General features: G+C 55.6%; 1 protein-coding gene across 2 annotated transcripts in view; it reads right to left on the bottom strand.

The window, feature by feature from the left end:
* The window catches only part of RAF1 (Raf-1 proto-oncogene, serine/threonine kinase), a 62,420-nt gene that overhangs the window by 29,051 nt on the left and 11,930 nt on the right, over positions 1-21,439 (bottom strand). For both annotated transcript variants that reach the window (XM_075321256.1, XM_075321258.1), the window contains exons 2-6: positions 14,398-14,507; positions 5,929-6,028; positions 5,122-5,279; positions 2,889-2,978; positions 2,133-2,286 (exon numbers count right to left, since the gene is read on the bottom strand). In XM_075321256.1, coding sequence (XP_075177371.1) covers positions 2,133-2,286; positions 2,889-2,978; positions 5,122-5,279; positions 5,929-6,028; positions 14,398-14,507 — 612 coding nt within the window. The remainder of the gene's footprint in view (positions 1-2,132; positions 2,287-2,888; positions 2,979-5,121; positions 5,280-5,928; positions 6,029-14,397; positions 14,508-21,439) is intronic.

Here is a 21,439-nt window from a genome sequence, read left to right as displayed (position 1 = left end):
CAGGACTGCCCCACTGCAGACTTCTCTTACACAGGGCTGCCCCACTGCAGACTTCTCTTACACAGGGCTGCCCCACTGCAGACTTCTCTTACACAGGGCTGCCCCACTGCAGACTTCTCTTACACAGGACTGCCCCACCGCAGACTTCTCTTACACAGGACTGCCCCACCGCAGACTTCTCTTACACAGGACTGCCCCACTGCAGACTTCTCTTACACAGGACTGCCCTACTGCAGACTTCTCTTACACAGGACTGCCCCACTGCAGACTTCTCTTACACAGGACTGCCCCACTGCAGACTTCTCTTACACAGGGCTGCCCCACTGCAGACTTCTCTTACACAGGGCTGCCCCACTGCAGACTTCTCTTACACAGGGCTGCCCCACTGCAGACTTCTCTTACACAGGGCTGCCCCACTGCAGACTTCTCTTACACAGGGCTGCCCCACTGCAGACTTCTCTTACACAGGGCTGCCCCACTGCAGACTTCTCTTACACAGGACTGCCCCACTGCAGACTTCTCTTACACAGGACTGCCCCACTGCAGACTTCTCTTACACAGGACTGCCCCACTGCAGACTTCTCTTACACAGGACTGCCCCACTGCAGACTTCTCTTACACAGGACTGCCCCACTGCAGACTTCTCTTACACAGGGCTGCCCCACTGCAGACTTCTCTTACACAGGGCTGCCCCACTGCAGACTTCTCTTACACAGGGCTGCCCCACTGCAGACTTCTCTTACACAGGGCTGCCCCACTGCAGACTTCTCTTACACAGGGCTGCCCTACTGCAGACTTCTCTTACACAGGGCTGCCCCACTGCAGACTTCTCTTACACAGGGCTGCCCCACTGCAGACTTCTCTTACACAGGGCTGCCCCACTGCAGACTTCTCTTACACAGGGCTGCCCCACTGCAGACTTCTCTTACACAGGACTGCCCCACTGCAGACTTCTCTTACACAGGGCTGCCCCACTGCAGACTTCTCTTACACAGGGCTGCCCCACTGCAGACTTCTCTTACACAGGACTGCCCCACTGCAGACTTCTCTTACACAGGACTGCCCCACTGCAGACTTCTCTTACACAGGACTGCCCCACTGCAGACTTCTCTTACACAGGACTGCCCCACTGCAGACTTCTCTTACACAGGACTGCCCCACTGCAGACTTCTCTTACACAGGGCTGCCCCACTGCAGACTTCTCTTACACAGGGCTGCCCCACTGCAGACTTCTCTTACACAGGACTGCCCTACTGCAGACTTCTCTTACACAGGGCTGCCCCACTGCAGACTTCTCTTACACAGGACTGCCCCACTGCAGACTTCTCTTACACAGGACTGCCCCACTGCAGACTTCTCTTACACAGGACTGCCCCACTGCAGACTTCTCTTACACAGGGCTGCCCCACTGCAGACTTCTCTTACACAGGGCTGCCCCACTGCAGACTTCTCTTACACAGGGCTGCCCCACTGCAGACTTCTCTTACACAGGGCTGCCCCACTGCAGACTTCTCTTACACAGGACTGCCCCACTGCAGACTTCTCTTACACAGGACTGCCCCACTGCAGACTTCTCTTACACAGGACTGCCCCACTGCAGACTTCTCTTACACAGGGCTGCCCCACTGCAGACTTCTCTTACACAGGACTGCCCCACTGCAGACTTCTCTTACACAGGACTGCCCCACTGCAGACTTCTCTTACACAGGACTGCCCCACTGCAGACTTCTCTTACACAGGACTGCCCCACTGCAGACTTCTCTTACACAGGGCTGCCCCACTGCAGACTTCTCTTACACAGGACTGCCCCACTGCAGACTTCTCTTACACAGGGCTGCCCCACTGCAGACTTCTCTTACACAGGACTGCCCCACTGCAGACTTGTCTTACACAGGACTGCCCCACTGCAGACTTCTCTTACACAGGACTGCCCCACTGCAGACTTCTCTTACACAGGACTGCCCCACTGCAGACTTCTCTTACACAGGACTGCCCCACTGCAGACTTCTTACACAGGACTGCCCCTCGCTATTCTTGGGGTCTCAATATCATTTGTTACACATATCACCAACACTCTGAAGTACAAACTTGTAGCGGAATCCAATTATGGATGCCACGTGAGACGCCGTTACCTCGATCATTCTGCTGTCCACGGGCATCGTGGTGCTGACCATGTGGACGTTGGGCGTGGACGTGGACCTTTGCCTCTGAGAAAGCGAGCACTCCGACGATGGACTGGGCGTTGTGAAGTTGAAGGCGTGAGGTGTGGAATATCTGTGCTGGGAGCTGGACACAAAAAACCACGTGAAATAAAACGAGCAGAACAACAGATGCTACAAATCTGCAGATCAACAGGAGGCACGGCCGGCGGACCCGCGACGCCCCCCTCCCCGGACACTGACCCGACGCCTCCCCCCCCCCCGGACACGGACCCGCGACGTCCCCCTTCCCCCCCCGGGACACGGACCCGCGACGCCCCCTCCCCCCCCCCCCCACCGACCCACGACGCCCCCATCCCCGGACACGGACCCGCGACGCCCCCCCGGGATCAGCTTTCTGCTGGCGATTCATCATTTGAGGATCTTTTTCAGTCACTTTTCATTGTTTTTTCGGATGGTTTTTTGCACCATCTTTATTAAATAGGCAGGAGCGTTTTTCCTGTGTGTAATGACTATTCTACAAGGAATGGCCCCGGAGGAGACGGGAGACGTCTGCCACAAAGTGAGACTTTTATAAGGAAAACATTAGATACTTTGGCGCAGAGCGCGGAGTTAAGAAAAGACAAAAAAAAAACCACGCAAATGTGAAGACCATGAAAAGATGAATTCAGCAGAAGCAGCAATGACTGCGGCCGCGCACACGACCATGTAGAGATGAAGATTACGCACCTCGCGGGGCCACGGACTGATTCCCGCATCCGCCGCATCGATGGTAGTGAAGGTGCGCTGCCATCTACATTACTGGGGTTAGGAAACAATCTGTGGAAAGATAAAGCACGATGGCGTCAGACAGGACGGAGGCGGCGACCAACCGCGAGCCCCGCCGGCGACCAACCACGAAGCCTGAACCTGGCGCACACACAGCGCGGCGCCGCTCTCACTGGTTGGTCACATTTTATCGTTTTTTACCTCCCTCGTCTCGTTCCCTCCATCACCGCAGCCTCTAATGCTTCCCTATAGGATGGGGTTTATAGGGATAAACTGCACCAGGTTTTTCCCACCTAATGTGAGCACAGCACAATGTAGATGGAGACCCGGATTCCAGGCACGCGTCACTTACTGGGCTGCCTGCTGTAGTTTTAATAAAATCAATCACTAGTTGTCTCGTGGCATGTAGTCCTCCTGCTTTGTGTAACCCTACCCCATCATTGATTGGGGCTGAGAACCCCGATTCCAGCAATGTGTGACTTACAGTATCACTACAGAACTGGGTGTCTCATGCCTCCTAGTCCAACCCTGCCCCCACCACTGATTAGCAGCTATCTATCCACAGAGTACACAAAAAGCTGCCAATCAGTGGTGTGGGCGGGGTTATACAGAGAAAGCTGACAGTCAGTGGTGTGGGCGGAGTTATACATAGAAAGCTGCCAGTCAGTGGTGGGGAAGGGCTATACACAGAGCTGCCAATCAGTGGTGGTGGTGGGGGGGGTTATACAGAAAGCTGCCAATCAGTGGTGGGGGTTAAACACAGAAAGCTGCCAGTGGTGGTGGTGGGGGGGGGGGGTTATATACAGAAAGCTGCCAATCAGTGGTGGGGGGGTTATACAGAAAGCTACCAAGCAGTGGTGTGGGTGGAGTTATACATAGAAAGCTGCCAATCAATGGTGGGGGCCAGGTTATAGACAGAAAGCTCCTAATCAGTGGTGGGGGGGAGGGAGGTTATACATAGAAAGCTGCCAATCAGTGGTGGTTATACAGTGCTCAGCATTCAGAGCTCTGCAGAAGAGAAGACAAAGATTGTTATCACAACTACAGCAAGAAGCACTCTAGTAAGAGCTGGGGGGGCCCTTATATTTAGAGCGTTTTGGGTTTTTTAGAGCTTTTAAGGTCTGGGTGGTCTTCAACTAGAAGGGGATAAAGAAAGAGCTAAACAGCGACTGATGACAGAATGCAGCGTCTGATGGAGCAGAGAACATGTGATTAATGAGCTCGATATTTACATGACACGCTGCGCTGCCCGCCCTCGGCCTCCCTCTATCCCGGCATGATGAAAGCCTCCGGTGAGGGGGCGGGATGGAGGCCGCGGTGTTTATGCCCTTTTACTCATCCCGCCGTCATTACATTTACAATAATAACTTTGTTTAAAAATAGAATAAACTGGTTCATCCAGATGTTTCCCCAGAACCGGCCTGTCTGCTGCTCTCTGCCGAGGACGGACACTTTACAAGCGCCATCATTAATCTGCCTGACATACACGATGCCGGCACCAGAGGTGGGGCACCCCCACAGCAGCAGAGGTGCGTGCCCGGCACCAGAGGTGTGCGGCCGGCACCAGAGGTGTGCGGCCGGCACTAGAGGTGTGCTTGGCACCAGAGGTGTGCGGCCAGTACTAGAGGTGTGCTTGGCACCAGAGGTGAGAGCCCGGTACTAGAGGTGTGCTTGGCACCAGAGGTGAGAGCCCGGTACTAGAGGTGTGCTTGGCACCAGAGGTGAGAGCCCGGTACTAGAGGTGTGCGGTGTATGCCCAGTACTAAAGGTGTGCTTTGAACCAGAGTTGTGCGGCCGGCACCACAGGCGTGCGGCCGGCACCAGAGGGGTCCTTGGCACCAGAGTTGTGCGGTGTGCGGCCGGTACTAGAGGCGTGCGGCCGGCACCAGAGGGGTCCTTGGCACCAGAGTTGTGCGGTGTGCGGCCGGTACTAGAGGCGTGCGGCCGGCACCAGAGGGGTCCTTGGCACCAGAGTTGTGCGGTGTGCGGCCGGTACTAGAGGTGTGCGGCCGGTACTAGAGGTGTGCGGCCGGTACTAGAGGTGTGCGGCCGGTACTAGAGGTGTGCGGCCGGTACTAGAGGTGTGCGGCCGGTACTAGAGGTGTGCGGCCGGTACTAGAGGTGTGCTTGGCACCAGAGGTGTGCTGTGTGCACCGGGTACCAGAAATGTGTGCCCGCTGCGCCGCTCACTCACAGTAACTGCCGGATGTTGCTCCAGTCCACACACATGGTTGGGACCTTGGTGCTGCAATGCTCGTGGAACTTGTACCCGCACGTCTGACACCGGAAACCGTTCAGGAGAAATTTCTGACAGATGTCGCAGAAGGCCAACTTCAAGAATGTCTTTCGCACCTAAGGAAGTAAATGCAGATCAGCCAAAGTCATCCCCGTATTAACGCGAGAGCAGCGAATCAAATTCATGTCAAATTTGGTAAATTCACTGAAAGTAAATGCAAACAATTTGGGTTCCGTGGATCGCGGCTTTGTTGCAGTTTCGGTTCCCAGTGAATTCTGCCACAAGCCGGTATTTTGGAAACATTTCCTGTCAAAAATGGAATTTCAAACGATTTGCTCCTGTCCAATTATTGAGACGGATGGGGACAGCTCAGCCCCTCTGCACACGGCTCCTGCTCCGGCGGGCCCAGGCCGGCCATCTGCTGGTGTGACGGCAGAAGCCATTGAGCGATGACCCCGGCAATACTTATCTGTATTTTTCGGAGCTCCTCTGCTGATTTCCGACCATAGACCAGATTATAGATAAATGTGCAAGAAACACCTAAGAGCTTATAAAAGCCAAATTTTTAGCCCTAAATATTCAGGTAAAAATAAAAAGGGATTGTGCCAAATGAACAATCCCTTTAACATGATGTGAGTGAGATCCCGGAGGACGGGGGATGGGGGCGGTCACGGGCTTCACTGGGGACGACATAACCAAATAGAAAACAACACAAACTGGTGATTAATGCAAGAAATAAAATAAAACAGACGTCACGAAACTTACAAAATTATGGGTTGTGAGTGGGACGTGATCCAAGAAATCCACTTGCAGCTCTGCCCCTATCAGCGACACGGCGTCCGTGCTCCAGTCCAGCCGCTGCTTTCTGATGGAACGGACAATGCATTAACACACAGACACAAAGAAAGTGCAAAAAAAGCTGGAAGGACCCGGAGCGACCGCAGGACAGGAAAAGCTAGAAGGACCCAGAGCAACCGCAGGACAGGGAGAGCTGGAAGGACCCGGATAACCGCAGGACAGGGAGAGCTGGAAGGACCCGGAGCTACCGCAGGACAGGGAAAGCTGGAAGGACCCGGAGCGGACCGCAGGACAGGAAAAGCTGGAAGGACCCGGAGCGACCGCAGGACAGGAAAAGCTGGAAGGACCCGGAGCAACCGCAGGACAGGAAAAGCTGGAAGGACGCGGAGCAACCACAGGACAGGGAGAGCTGGAAGGACCCAGAGCAACCGCAGGACAGGGAAAGCTGGAAGGAACCGGAGCGACCGCAGGACAGGGAAAGCTGGAAGGAACCGGAGCAACCGCAGGACAGGAAAAGCTGGAAGGAACCGGAGCGACCGCAGTACAGGAAAAGCTGGAAAGACCCAGAGCAACCGCAGGACAGGAAAAGCTGGAAGGACCCAGAGCAACCGCAGGACAGGAAAAGCTGGAAGGACCCGGAGCAACCGCAGGACAGGGAAAGCTGGAAGGACCCGGAGCAACCGCAGGACAGGCAAAGCTGGAAGGACCCAGAGCGACCGCAGGACAGAGAAAGCTGGAAGGACCCGGAGCAACCGCAGGACAGGAAAAGCTGGAAGGACCTGGAGCAACCGCAGGACAAGAAAAGCTGGAAGGACCCGGAGCAACCGCAGGACAGGAAAAGCTGGAAGGACCCGGCACAAACGCAGGACGGGAAAAGCTAGAAGGACCCGGAGCAACCGAAAAACAGGAAAAGCTGGAAGGACCCGGCACAAACGCAGGAGATGAAAAGCTGGAAGGACCCGGAGAGAATGAAGGATAGGGAGAGCTGGAAGGACCCGGGGTGAATGCAGGACAGGAAAAGATGCTCAGGATTCATCACCGAGCTGTGGATGTACAGTTAGGTCCAGAAATCTTTGGCCAGTGACACAATTTTGGCGAGTTGGGCTCTGCATGCCACCACATTGGATGTGAAATGAAACCTCTACAACAGAATTCAAGTGCAGATTGTAACGTTTAATTTGAAGGTTTGAACAAAAATATCTGATAGAAATTGTAGGAATTGTCACATTTCTTTACAAACACTCCACATTTTAGGAGGTCAAAAGTAATTGGACAAATAAACCAAACCCAAACAAAATATTTTTATATTCAATATTTTGTTGCGAATCCTTTGGAGGCAATCACTGCCTTAAGTCTGGAACCCATGGACATCACCAAACGCTGGGTTTCCTCCTTCTTAATGCTTTGCCAGGCCTTTACAGCCGCAGCCTTCAGGTCTTGCTTGTTTGTGGGTCTTTCCGTCTTAAGTCTGGATTTGAGCAAGTGAAATGCATGCTCAATTGGGTTAAGATCTGGTGATTGACTTGGCCATTGCAGAATGTGCCACTTTTTTGCACTCATGAACTCCTGGGTAGCTTTGGCTGTATGCTTGGGGTCATTGTCCATCTGTACTATGAAGCGCCGTCCGATCAGATTTGCGGCATTTGCTGAATCTGGGCTGAAAGTATATCCCGGTACACTTCAGAATTCATCCGGCTACTCTTGTCTGCTGTTATGTCATCAATAAACACAAGTGACCCAGTGCCATTGAAAGCCATGCATGCCCATGCCATCACGTTGCCTCCACCATGTTTTACAGAGGATGTGGTGTGCCTTGGATCATGTGCAGTTCCCTTTCTTCTCCAGTCTTTTTTCTTCCCATCATTCTGGTACAGGTTGATCTTTGTCTCATCTGTCCATAGAATACTTTTCCAGAACTGAGCTGGCTTCATGAGGTGTTTTTTCAGCAAATGTAACTCTGGCCTGTCTATTTTTGGAATTGATGAATGGTTTGCATCTAGATGTGAACCCTTTGTATTTACTTTCATGGAGTCTTCTCTTTACTGGTGACTTAGAGACAGATACACCTACTTCACTGAGAGTGTTCTGGACTTCAGTTGATGTTGTGAACGGGTTCTTCTTCACCCACAGAAAGTATGCGGCGATCATCCACCACTGTTGTCATCCGTGGACGCCCAGGCCTTTTTGAGTTCCCAAGCTCACCAGTCAATTCCTTTTTTCTCAGAATGTACCCGACTGTTGATTTTGCTACTCCAAGCATGTCTGCTATCTCTCTGATGGATTTTTTCTTTTTTTTCAGCCTCAGGATGTTCTGCTTCACCTCAATTGAGAGTTCCTTAGACCGCATGTTGTCTGGTCACAGCAACAGCTTCCAAATGCAAAACCACACACCTGTAATCAACCCCAGACCTTTTAACTACTTCATTGATTACAGGTTAACCGAGGGAGACGCCTTCAGAGTTAATTGCAGCCCTTAGAGTCCCTTGTCCAATTACTTTTGGTCCCTTGAAAAAGAGGGAGGCTATGCATTACAGAGCTATGATTCCTAAACCCTTTCTCCGATTTGGATGTGAAAACTCTCATATTGCAGCTGGGAGTGTGCACTTTCAGCCCATATTATATATAGAATTGTATTTCTGAACATGTTTTTGTAAACAGCTAAAATAACAAAACTTGTGTCACTGTCCAAATATTTCTGGACCTAACTGTAGCAGTATATTTCCCTTCATATATTTACAGGGGAGCAGGAATCATCATCCGGGACCGCGCTCCGGCCGTCAGCTCCATCTACTGCTCTGGGAAACAAGCCGCTGACTATCTCCATTACTGGCTGAGCTCTACTTAATTATGCCCGACCCAACAAATCCAACCTCTGGGGGCTGGGCAACTTCACTGGCACCACTCCAAAGCACCCCGGGGTCAAGGTCCCTCCCCCACCTGCCCCCAAGGCCTCCCAGGGGTGAAGAAACCTGCCCATTCCCCCCTCGGGATTGCATACCCTCCCCACCTGCCAAGGCCTCCCCGGGGCAAGGAAGCCTGCCCTCTCGGCTCAGCCTCCGACAGGGTCACGGCCGCTTACACTTCCATCCTCCAAGAATCCTGAAGTCCAGGCCGCTAATCTCACAACCCAAACTATTTGGTCCCTGGCCGCTTCTCCCCACTCCCCCTAGTCTCCCAGGGACGTGTCCAGCTCTACCCTTGTTTTGTGCGCCAGTCTTGTAGAGGCTGTCCGTTACTCAGACATTGATGACCTATCCTAAGGACAGGCTATCAGTATTAGATTGGCCGGGTTCACCCTACAGATCAGCTGTTTTCTGTGCAGGCAAAGCTGCCCCGTCTTCGGATACGGCCGTGCTGCACATCCGCCTCCTTTTCATTTGATTGGCAGATATGCTGTACCTGGGCCGCTATAAGGAGACGGGGCGGCTCCAGTACCGAGCAGCATATCCTGCAGCCACCGCCGATACCGAGAAGACGGACGAAGCATGACCTGAGGATTTCACGGCAACTGCGTTACATGAAGCTACACAAATATTGTTGACATGGGGGAGGGTTTTGTTGTTTCTTTTAACGGGCCCAGCGCCCCCCCCCGCCCCCAACGGGCCCAGCGCCCCCCCCGCCCCCAACGGGCCCAGCCCCCCCCGCCCCCAACGGGCCCAGCGCCCCCAACGGGCCCAGCGCCCCCCCGCCCCCAACGGGCCCAGCGCCCCCCCCGCCCCCAACGGGCCCAGCGCCCCCCCGCCCCCAACGGGGCCCAGCGCCCCCCCGCCCCAACGGGCCCAGCGCCCCCCCCGCCCCCAACGGGCCCAGCGCCCCCCCGCCCCCAACGGGCCCAGCGCCATGTACTAGATTCAGCGTCAGGACCTTAACGTCTGTTTGTGACTTTCGATAGAATATTTGCAGCGGCGGAGCTGGAGAGTCATGGCGTCTGCTGCTGACAAATCCCTCAGGAATAAGTTCCGTGACTTGTCCCCACCTACAGAAACTTGGTGTCCGATTACCTCAACCATAACAAAACTCACTCTGGGAAACGTCCCAGCAACTGCAGCCAGAGCGAGCGAGCGCCTGCTGGGAGGGAAAAGTGCAGCTCTGCGCACACACTCCGCTCAGGAACACAACCCGGTCACATGGCTGCAGAATACACAGCACGACACGTGACACACGACCAGGAAAACAAGGGAATAAAGGAAGGTTCACTGTTACAGGCAATGTAACCGTCACATCCAGCCTATATTACTGAGAGACACACAGAGCTCACATCCAGCCTATATTACTGGGAGAGACACACAGATCTCACATCCAGCCTATATTACTGGGAGAGACACACAGATCTCACATCCAGCCTATATTACTGGAGACACACAGAGCTCACATCCAGCCTATATTACTGGAGACACACAGATCTCACATCCAGCCTATATTACTGGGAGACACACAGAGCTCACATCCAGCCTATATTACTGGAGACACACAGATCTCACATCCAGCCTATATTACTGGAGACACACAGACCTCACATCCAGCCTATATTACTGGAGAGACACAGACCTCACATCCAGCCTATATTACTGGAGACACACAGATCTCACATCCAGCCTATATTACTGGGAGACACACAGAGCTCACATCCAGCCTATATTACTGGGAGACACACAGACCTCACATCCAGCCTATATTACTGGAGAGACACACAGACCTCACATCCAGCCTATATTACTGGGAGACACACAGACCTCACATCCAGCCTATATTACTGAGAGACACACAGAGCTCACATCCAACCTATATTACTGGGAGAGACACACAGATCTCACATCCAGCCTATATTACTGGAGACACACAGAGCTCACATCCAGCCTATATTACTGGGAGAGACACACAGATCTCACATCCAGCCTATATTACTGGAGAGACACACAGACCTCACATCCAGCCTATATTACTGGGAGACACACAGACCTCACATCCAGCCTATATTACTGGGAGACACACACAGACCTCACATCCAGCCTATATTACTGAGAGACACACAGAGCTCACATCCAACCTATATTACTGGGAGAGACACAGACCTCACAATCCAGCCTATATTACTGGGAGAGACACACAGATCTCACATCCAGCCTATATTACTGGAGAGACACACAGACCTCACATCCAGCCTATATTACTGGGAGACACACAGACCTCACATCCAGCCTATATTACTGGGAGACACACACAGACCTCACATCCAGCCTGTATTACTGGAGACACACAGACCTCACATCCAGCCTGTATTACTGGGAGACACACACAGACCTCACATCAGCCTATATTACTGGAGACACACAGACCTCACATCCAGCCTATATTACTGGGAGACACACAGAGCTCACATCCAGCCTATATTACTGGGAGACACACAGACCTCACATCCAGCCTATATTACTGGGAGACACACACAGACCTCACATCCAGCCTGTATTACTGGAGACACACAGACCTCACATCCAGCCTGTATTACTGGGAGACACACACAGACCTCACATCAGCCTATATTACTGGAGACACACAGACCTCACATCCAGCCTATATTACTGGGAGACACACAGAGCTCACATCCAGCCTATATTACTGGGAGACACACAGACCTCACATCCAGCCTATATTACTGGGAGACACACACAGACCTCACATCCAGCCTGTATTACTGGAGACACACAGACCTCACATCCAGCCTGTATTACTGGGAGACACACACAGACCTCACATCAGCCTATATTACTGGAGACACACAGACCTCACATCCAGCCTGTATTACTGGGAGACACACACAGACCTCACATCAGCCTATATTACTGGAGACACACAGACCTCACATCCAGCCTGTATTACTGGGAGACACACACAGACCTCACATCAGCCTATATTACTGGAGACACACAGAGCTCACATCCAGCCTATATTACTGGGGAGAGACACACAGACCTCACATCCAGCCTATATTACTGGAGAGACACACAGAGCTCACATCCAGCCTATATTACTGGAGACACACAGACCTCACATCAGCCTATATTACTGGGAGAGACACAGACCTCACATCCAGACTATATTACTGGGAGAGACACAACAGACCTCACATCCAGCCTATATTACTGGAGAGACACACAGACCTCATATCCAGCCTATATTACTGGGAGAGACACAGACCTCACATCCAGCCTATATTACTGGGAGAGACACAGAGCTCACATCCAGCCTATATTACTGGGAGAGACACACAGACCTCACATCCAGCCTATATTACTGGGAGAGACACACAGAGCTCACATCCAGCCTATATTACTGGGAGAGACACACAGAGCTCACATCCAGCCTATATTACTGGAGAGACACACAGAGCTCACATCCAGCCTATATTACTGGGAGAGACACAGACCTCACATCCAGCCTATATTACTGGGAGAGACACAGACCTCACATCCAGCCTATATTACTGGGAGAGACACACAGACCTCACATCCAGCCTATATTACTGGGAGAGACACACAGACCTCACATCCAGCCTATATTACTGGGAGAGACAGACCCTCACATCCAGCCTATATTACTGGGAGACACACAGACCTCACATCCAGTCTATATTACTGGGAGAGACACACAGACCTCACATCCAGCCTATATTACTGGGAGAGACACAGACCTCACATCCAGCCTATATTACTGGGAGAGACACACAGACCTCACATCAGCCTGTATTACTGGGAGAGACACACAGACCTCACATCCAGCCTATATTACTGGGAGAGACACAAAGAGCTCACATCCAGCCTATATTACTGGGAGAGACACAGACCTCACATCCAGCCTATATTACTGGGAGAGACACAGACCTCACATCCAGCCTATATTACTGGGAGAGACAGACAGACCTCACATCCAGCCTATATTACTGGGAGAGACACAGACCTCACATCCAGCCTATATTACTGGAGAGACACAGACCTCACATCCAGCCTATATTACTGGAGAGACACAGACCTCACATCCAGCCTATATTACTGGGAGAGACACAGAGCTCACATCCAGCCTATATTACTGGGAGAGACACAGACCTCACATCCAGCCTATATTACTGGGAGAGACACAGACCTCACATCCAGCCTATATTACTGGGAGAGACACACAGACCTCACATCCAGCCTATATTACTGGAGAGACACACAGACCTCACATCCAGCCTATATTACTGGGAGAGACACACAGACCTCACATCCAGCCTATATTACTGGGAGAGACACACAGAACTCACATCCAGCCTATATTACTGGGAGAGACACACAGACCTCACATCCAGCCTATATTACTGGAGACACACAGACCTCACATCCAGCCTATATTACTGGGAGAGACACAGACCTCACATCCAGCCTATATTACTGGGAGACACACAGAGCTCACATCCAGCCTATATTACTGGGAGAGACACACAGAGCTCACATCCAGCCTATATTACTGGGAGACACACAGACCTCACATCCAGCCTATATTACTGGAGAGACACACAGACCTCACATCCAGCCTATATTACTGGGAGAGACACACAGACCTCACATCCAGCCTATATTACTGGGAGAGACACAGACCTCACATCCAGCCTATATTACTGGGAGAGACACACAGACCTCACATCCAGCCTATATTACTGGGAGACACACACATAGCTCACATCCAGCCTATATTACTGGGAGAGACACAGAGCTCACATCCAGCCTATATTACTGGAGAGACACACAGAACTCACATCCAGCCTATATTACTGGGAGAGACACACAGACCTCACATCCAGCCCTATATTACTGGAGACACACAGACCTCACATCCAGCCTATATTACTGGGAGAGACACACATACCTCACATCCAGCCTATATTACTGGAGAGACACACAGAGCTCACATCCAGCCTATATTACTGGGAGAGACACACAGACCTCACATCCAGCCTATATTACTGGAGACACACAGACCTCACATCCAGCCTATATTACTGGGAGAGACACACATACCTCACATCCAGCCTATATTACTGGGAGACACACAGACCTCACATCCAGCCTATATTACTGGGAGAGACACAGAGCTCACATCCAGCCTATATTACTGGGAGAGACACAGACCTCACATCCAGCCTATATTACTGGGAGACACACAGACCTCACATCCAGCCTATATTACTGGGAGAGACACAGAGGGTCAAAGTTCACAGATTTCACATCTCGGTATTTATTCAGGCATTAATCCTTTGTGTTTAGAATTCAGTATTAAAAACAGAAAGAAAAAAAAAAACCAAAAACAAAAAACACAAAAACACAACGTTACAGTGAATAAAGCCAAACATGAACGTTACAGTCAGAGTAAAGACCGCAGCGGCCGGCTATAATGGCTCCTTACCCTTTAGTATCGAGAAGACGGAAGACCGCGCAGCACTCGGGCTGGAGGCCGCGCACCTTCAGAGCCTTCATCAGACAGTCGTGTAAACTCATGCCGCTGCGCACATTCACCTGCAGGAATAAAGCGGGAGAGCGTTAACCTGAGCACGCTGCACAGACCCCGTACATCGGCCCCCGTCACACGCATGCATGGACGGGGGGCTATACACAGCTCCGCTACATCTGCAGCAGAGAAAACACGGCTCTTTCTGAACTGCTGCACCCAGTAACATAAGTGACACATGGCTGGAATCGGGGTCTCTGTCCCTACACCATGGTGCTGGCAGATTATATAGTAAACCTGGTGGCAGATTGTCTCTAATAGATACAGGCGGAAGTTCTGGGAATGGAGGTCCTAGAAAGGTCTGGACGATTCTGGCCGTAGAGCCGGACCCTGCATCTCCCTGGTGCTGGCAGGAACGGAGCGGACGCGTCACATGAGCCGCCCTCCAATCACTGCCGGGCCCAGATCAGCACTCGGCTGTCTGCAATTATTGGAACGTGCACAGAAATGAGAGCGGTAACACCGGAGAGGAGAGGAGCCGAGATTTGTTACAATGGAGAGGAGAGGATCTGAGATTTGTCACACTGGAGAGGAGAGGAGCCGAGATTTGTTACAATGGAGAGGAGAGGAGCCGAGATTTGTCACACTGGAGAGGAGAGGAGCCGAGATTTGTCACACTGGAGAGGAGAGGAGCCGAGATTTGTTACAATGGAGAGGAGAGGAGCCGAGATTTGTTACAATGGAGAGGAGAGGAGCCGAGATTTGTTACAATGGAGAGGAGAGGAGCCGAGATTTGTTACACCGGAGAGGAGAGGAGCCGAGATTTGTTACAATGGAGAGGAGAGGAGCCGAGATTTGTTACACCGGAGAGGAGAGGAGCCGAGATTTGTTACAATGGAGAGGAGAGGACCTGAGATTTGTTACAATGGAGAGGAGAGGATCTGAGATTTGTCACACTGGAGAGGAGAGGAGCCGAGATTTGTCACACTGGAGAGGAGAGGAGCCGAGATTTGTTACACCGGAGAGGAGAGGAGCCGAGATTTGTTACACCGGAGAGGAGAGGAGCCGAGATTTGTCACACCGGAGAGGAGAGGAGCCGAGATTTGTTACAATGGAGAGGAGAGGAGCCGAGATTTGTTACAATGGAGAGGAGAGGAGCCGAGATTTGTTACAATGGAGAGGAGAGGAGCCGAGATTTGTTACACCGGAGAGGAGAGGACTCGAGATTTGCCACACTGGAGAGGAGCCGAGATTTGTTACACTGGAGAGGAGAGGAGCCGAGATTTGTTACAATGGAGAGGAGAGGAGCCGAGATTTGTTACAATGGAGAGGAGAGGAGCCGAGATTTGTTACAATGGAGAGGAGAGGAGCCGAGATTTGTTACACCGGAGAGGAGAGGACCTGAGATTTGCCACACTGGAGAGGAGCCGAGATTTGTTACACTGGAGAGGAGAGGAGCCGAGATTTGTTACAATGGAGAGGAGAGGAGCCGAGATTTGTTACACCGGAGAGGAGAGGAGCCGAGATTTGTTACAATGGAGAGGAGAGGAGCCGAGATTTGTTACACCGGAGAGGAGAGGAGCCGAGATTTGTTACAATGGAGAGGAGAGGACCTGAGATTTGTTACACCGGAGAGGAGAGGAGCCGAGATTTGTTACAATGGAGAGGAGAGGACCTGAGATTTGTTACAATGGAGAGGAGAGGATCTGAGATTTGTTACAATGGAGAGGAGAGGAGCCGAGATTTGTTACAATGGAGAGGAGAGGACCTGAGATTAGTTACAATGGAGAGGACCTGAGATTTGTTACAATGGAGAGGAGCCGAGATTTGTTACAATGGAGAGGAGAGGAGCCGAGATTTGTTACAATAGTTAATAACCTGTAATTGCGTCCTCTGCCCCTGAATCATCACATCCCGCGTCATCAGCGGCAGCAGCGTTCTCCTTGTGGAGTGAGACAATCTATAATGGTGTAATGTGGGGTGTGAGCGTCCTGGGGGATCCACACATGCCTGCGGCGGGCCTGTTCCGCGGCTGCGTCCTGCGCTGGTTGCTCCTGATGCCGGGGGATGGAGTTTTGCAGACGTGGATTTTTGTTATTTGGATCCAGGTTTTGCTTTCACTAATATTTATCTTGGACGAGGTCTCTGGAAAGTCAGCGACGGCCGAGCGCGAGCACACTGCGCCATTCACCTCGTCCCCCACCTCACCGTCACCGCGCACTTATAGGACAGAGCCAAAAAGAGACTGGCGGGGGGGAGGGGGGGGTGCAGCACACATACGGGGAGGGGGGGGGGGGGGTGCAGCACACACACGGGGAGGGCAGGGGGGGTGCAGCACACACACGGGGAGGGCAGGGGGGTGCAGCACACACACGGGGAGGGCGGGGGGGGTGCAGCACACACACAAGGAGGGCGGGGGGGTGCAGCACACACACAAGGAGGGCGGGGGGGGGGTGCAGCACACACACAAGGAGGGCGGGGGGGTGCAGCACACACACAAGGAGGGGCGGGGGGGGGGGTGCAGCACACACACAAGGAGGGCGGGGGGGGTGCAGCACACACACAAGGAGGGCGGGGGGGGGTGCAGCACACACACAAGGAGGGCGGGGGGGGGTGCAGCACACACACAAGGAGGGCGGGGGGGTGCAGCACACACACAAGGAGGGCGGGGGGGGGTGCAGCACACACACAAGGAGGGCGGGGGGGTGCAGCACACACACAAGGAGGGCGGGGGGGTGCAGCACACACACAAGGAGGAGGCGGGTGGGGTGCAGCACACACACAAGGAGGGCGGGGGGGGGTGCAGCATACACACAAGGAGGGCGGGGGGGGTGCAGCACACACAAGGAGGGCGGGGGGGGGGTGCAGCACACACACAAGGAGGGCGGGGGGGTGCAGCACACACACAAGGAGGGCGGGGGGGTGCAGCACACACACAAGGAGGGCGGGGGGGGTGCAGCACACACACAAGGAGGGCGGGGGGGTGCAGCACACACACAAGGAGGGCGGGGGGGGTGCAGCACACACACAAGGAGGGCGGGGGGGGTGCAGCACACACACAAGGAGGGCGGGGGGGGTGCAGCACACACACAAGGAGGGCGGGGGGGGTGCAGCACACACACAAGGAGGGCGGGGGGGTGCAGCACACACACAAGGAGGGCGGGGGGTGCAGCACACACACAAGGAGGGCGGGGGGGGTGCAGCACACACACAAGGAGGGCGGGGGGGGTGCAGCACACACACGGGGAGGGCGGGGGGGTGCAGGGTGCAGCGGGCACAGGTAGCTAAGGTGATGAGGAGGTCACATAACGCACAGAGCACTAGTGAAGAATGCGCCGGCTCCACAGGGAATGTGCAAAGCAAAAATATAACAAACAAGTGAAGGCTGGATCCGTCCTCTGCGTCCACAGCACGAGGCCGGCGTTACACGGAGCAGGGCGTTACACGGAGCAGGGCGGTACACGGAGCAGGGGCGGGTACACGGAGCAGGGCGTTACACGGAGCAGGGCGTTACACGGAGCAGGGCGGTACACGGAGCAGGGCGGTACACGGAGCAGGGCGGTACACGGAGCAGGGCGGTACACGGAGCAGGGCGGTACACGGAGCAGGGCGGTACACGGAGCAGGGCGGTACACGGAGCAGGGCGGTACACGGAGCAGGGCGGTACACGGAGCAGGGCGGTACACGGAGCAGGGCGGTACACGGAGCAGGGCGGTACACGGCGGGGTCACATTTTCTGGATGCATAAAATTGCAAAAAGTTTACCTCTTCTTAAAACTCATTTAGGTGCAGGTGGAGGCACTTGTAGATGACTCGTGATCACCGGGCGGCTGCCTGCACAGCGTAAAGGAGAGGACAGAGGGGCTGCATCCAGAAAGCCTCCGGGCCCTCTGCTCCTGGGAACCCGAGCATTGCGGAGCGACAGAACCGCAGCCCGACCACTGGTCTGAACTGTCAATCAGAAGACTAGCAGCGCCCCCCGCAGAGAGGACGAGGAGGCCGTGCTCCGCTCCGAGCCGCTGTAACCATGTTTATTCTAATAAGTGAAGAACACAGTTGTACAGAAAGGGACGCCGCTCATCTGCTATAATATAGAGGATTGCTCTGCTCGTCCAGGCGTCGCGGGCCCCCCCCCCCTCCAGGCGTCGCGGCCCCCCCCCTCCAGGCGTCGCGGGCCCCCCCCCCCCCCCTCCAGGCCGTCGCGGGGCCCCCCCCCCCCTCCAGGCGTCGCGGGCCCCCCCCCCTCCAGGCGTCGCGGGCCCCCCCCCCCCCTCCAGGCGTCGCGGGGCCCCCCCCCCTCCAGGCGTCGCGGCCCCCCCCCCCCCCTCCAGGCGTCGCGGGCCCCCCCCCCCCCCTCCAGGCGTCGCGGCCCCCCCCCCTCCAGGCGTCGCGGGCCCAGTCACCAGTGCCTGACACAGGGAAAATGTTTCCTATTATCGAAGAAGGAAGCCGGCCGCTCAATCACGAGGAGGATCCTGCATCGGCCGGAGACCGCGGTCTGTGTCGGGCACACGACTAAGATGGAGCGGATGGGACCGGCGGGAGGAGCACCGGGGTCATGATCTTGGGGTGACGATGGAACGACCCATTTATGCAATAATTGGAGGGGGCACGTCCTTTAGGACTTGGAAAGACAAAGCTGTGAAGGGATGTGGTTAATGGGCCTCTGTCAGCACAAAATGACTGTTCAAACCAAGCACAAGGCGCTCCGTGCAGGTGCAGCCCTGCAATGGCCGAGCAGAGCACACCCATGCTCCCTAATTAACCCAACTTTTAATCTAACTTTTAAGGTAGACCATGCCACCGGCCACCAGAAGCCCCCCACACACACACACCGGCCACCAGAAGCCCCCCCACACACACCGGCCACCAGAAGCCCCCACACACACCGGCCACCAGAAGCCCCCCACACACACCGGCCACCAGAAGCCCCCCCCACACACACACCGGCCACCAGAAGCCCCCCACACACTACCGGCCACCAGAAGCCCCCCACACACACCGGCCACCAGAAGCCCCCCACACACACCGGCCACCAGAAGCCCCCACACACACACACCGGCCACCAGAAGCCCCCACCACACACACACACCGGCCACCAGAAGCCCCCCCCACACACACACCGGCCACCAGAAGCCCCCCCCACACACACACCGGCCACCAGAAGCCCCCCCCACACACCGGCCACCAGAACCCCCCCACACACCGGCCACCAGAACCCCCCCACACACACCGGCCACCAGAAGCCCCCCACACACACCGGCCACCAGAAGCCCCCCACACACACCGGCCACCAGAAGCCCCCCCCACACACACCGGCCACCAGAAGCCCCCCCACACACACACCGGCCACCAGAAGCCCCCACACACACACACCGGCCACCAGAAGCCCCCCACACACACCGGCCACCAGAAGCCCCCCACACACACCGGCCACCAGAAGCCCCCACACACACACCGGCCACCAGAAGCCCCCCACACACACCGGCCACCAGAAGCCCCCACACACACAGCAACCGGCCATCAGAAGCCCCCCCACACACACACCGGCCACCAGAAGCCCCCCCCACACACACACCGGCCACCAGAAGCCCCCCCCACACACACACCGGCCACCAGAAGCCCCCACACACACACACCCGGCCATCAGAAGCCCCCACACACACCACACCGGCCACCAGAAGCCCCCACACACACACACCGGCCATCAGAAGCCCCCCACACACACCGGCCACCAGAAGCCCCCCACACACACCGGCCATCAGAAGCCCCCCACACACACCGGCCACCAGAAGCCCCCCACACACACCGGCCACCAGAAGCCCCCACACACACACACCGGCCACCAGAAGCCCCCCCACACACACACCGGCCACCAGAAGCCCCCCCCACACACACACCGGCCACCAGAAGCCCCCCCGCACACACCGGCCACCAGAACCCCCCCACAACACACCGGCCACCAGAACCCCCCCCCACACACACCGGCCACCAGAAGCCCCCCCACACACACCGGCCACCAGAAGCCCCCCCCCACACACACCGGCCACCAGAAGCCCCCCACACACACCGGCCACCAGAAGCCCCCCCCACACACACCGGCCACCAGAAGCCCCCCCCACACACACACCGGCCACCAGAAGCCCCCACACACACACACCGGCCATCAGAAGCCCCCACACACACAACACCGGCCACCAGAAGCCCCCACACACACACACCGGCCATCAGAAGCCCCCCACACACACCGGCCACCAGAAGCCCCCACACACACCGGCCATCAGAAGCCCCCCACACACAACCGGCACCAGAAGCCCCCCACACACACCGGCCACCAGAAGCCCCCACACACACACCGGCCACCAGAAGCCCCCACACACACACACCGGCCATCAGAAGCCCCCACACACACACACCGGCCATCAGAGCCCCACACACACACACCGGCCATCAGAAGCCCCCCACACACACACCGGCCACCAGAAGCCCCCCCCACACACACCGGCCACCAGAAGCCCCCCCCACACACACCGGCCACCAGAAGCCCCCCACACACACCGGCCACCAGAAGCCCCCCCACACACACCGGCCACCAGAAGCCCCCACACACACACCGGCCACCAGAAGCCCCCCACACACACACCGGCCACCAGAAGCCCCCCCACACACACCGGCCACCAGAAGCCCCCCCCACACACACCGGCCACCAGAAGCCCCCCCCACACCACCGGCACCAGAAGCCCCCCCCCACACACACCAGCCACCAGAAGCCCCCCCCACACACACTCCTGCCACCAGAAGCCCCCCCACTACACACCGGCCACCAGAAGCCCCCCCCACACACACCGGCCACCAGAAGCCCCCCCACACACACCGGCCACCAGAAGCCCCCCCACCCACACCCACACACCGCGCCACCAGAAGCCCCCACACACACCACACGGCCACCAGAAGCCCCCCACACACACCGGCCACCAGAAGCCCCCCCCCACACACACCG

The sequence above is a fragment of the Anomaloglossus baeobatrachus genome, chromosome 8, assembly GCF_048569485.1.
Source record: "Anomaloglossus baeobatrachus isolate aAnoBae1 chromosome 8, aAnoBae1.hap1, whole genome shotgun sequence".
NCBI lineage: Eukaryota > Metazoa > Chordata > Amphibia > Anura > Aromobatidae > Anomaloglossus > Anomaloglossus baeobatrachus.
Note: the sequence above shows the minus strand (reverse complement) of the source record. Positions and strands in the feature narration are given on the sequence as shown.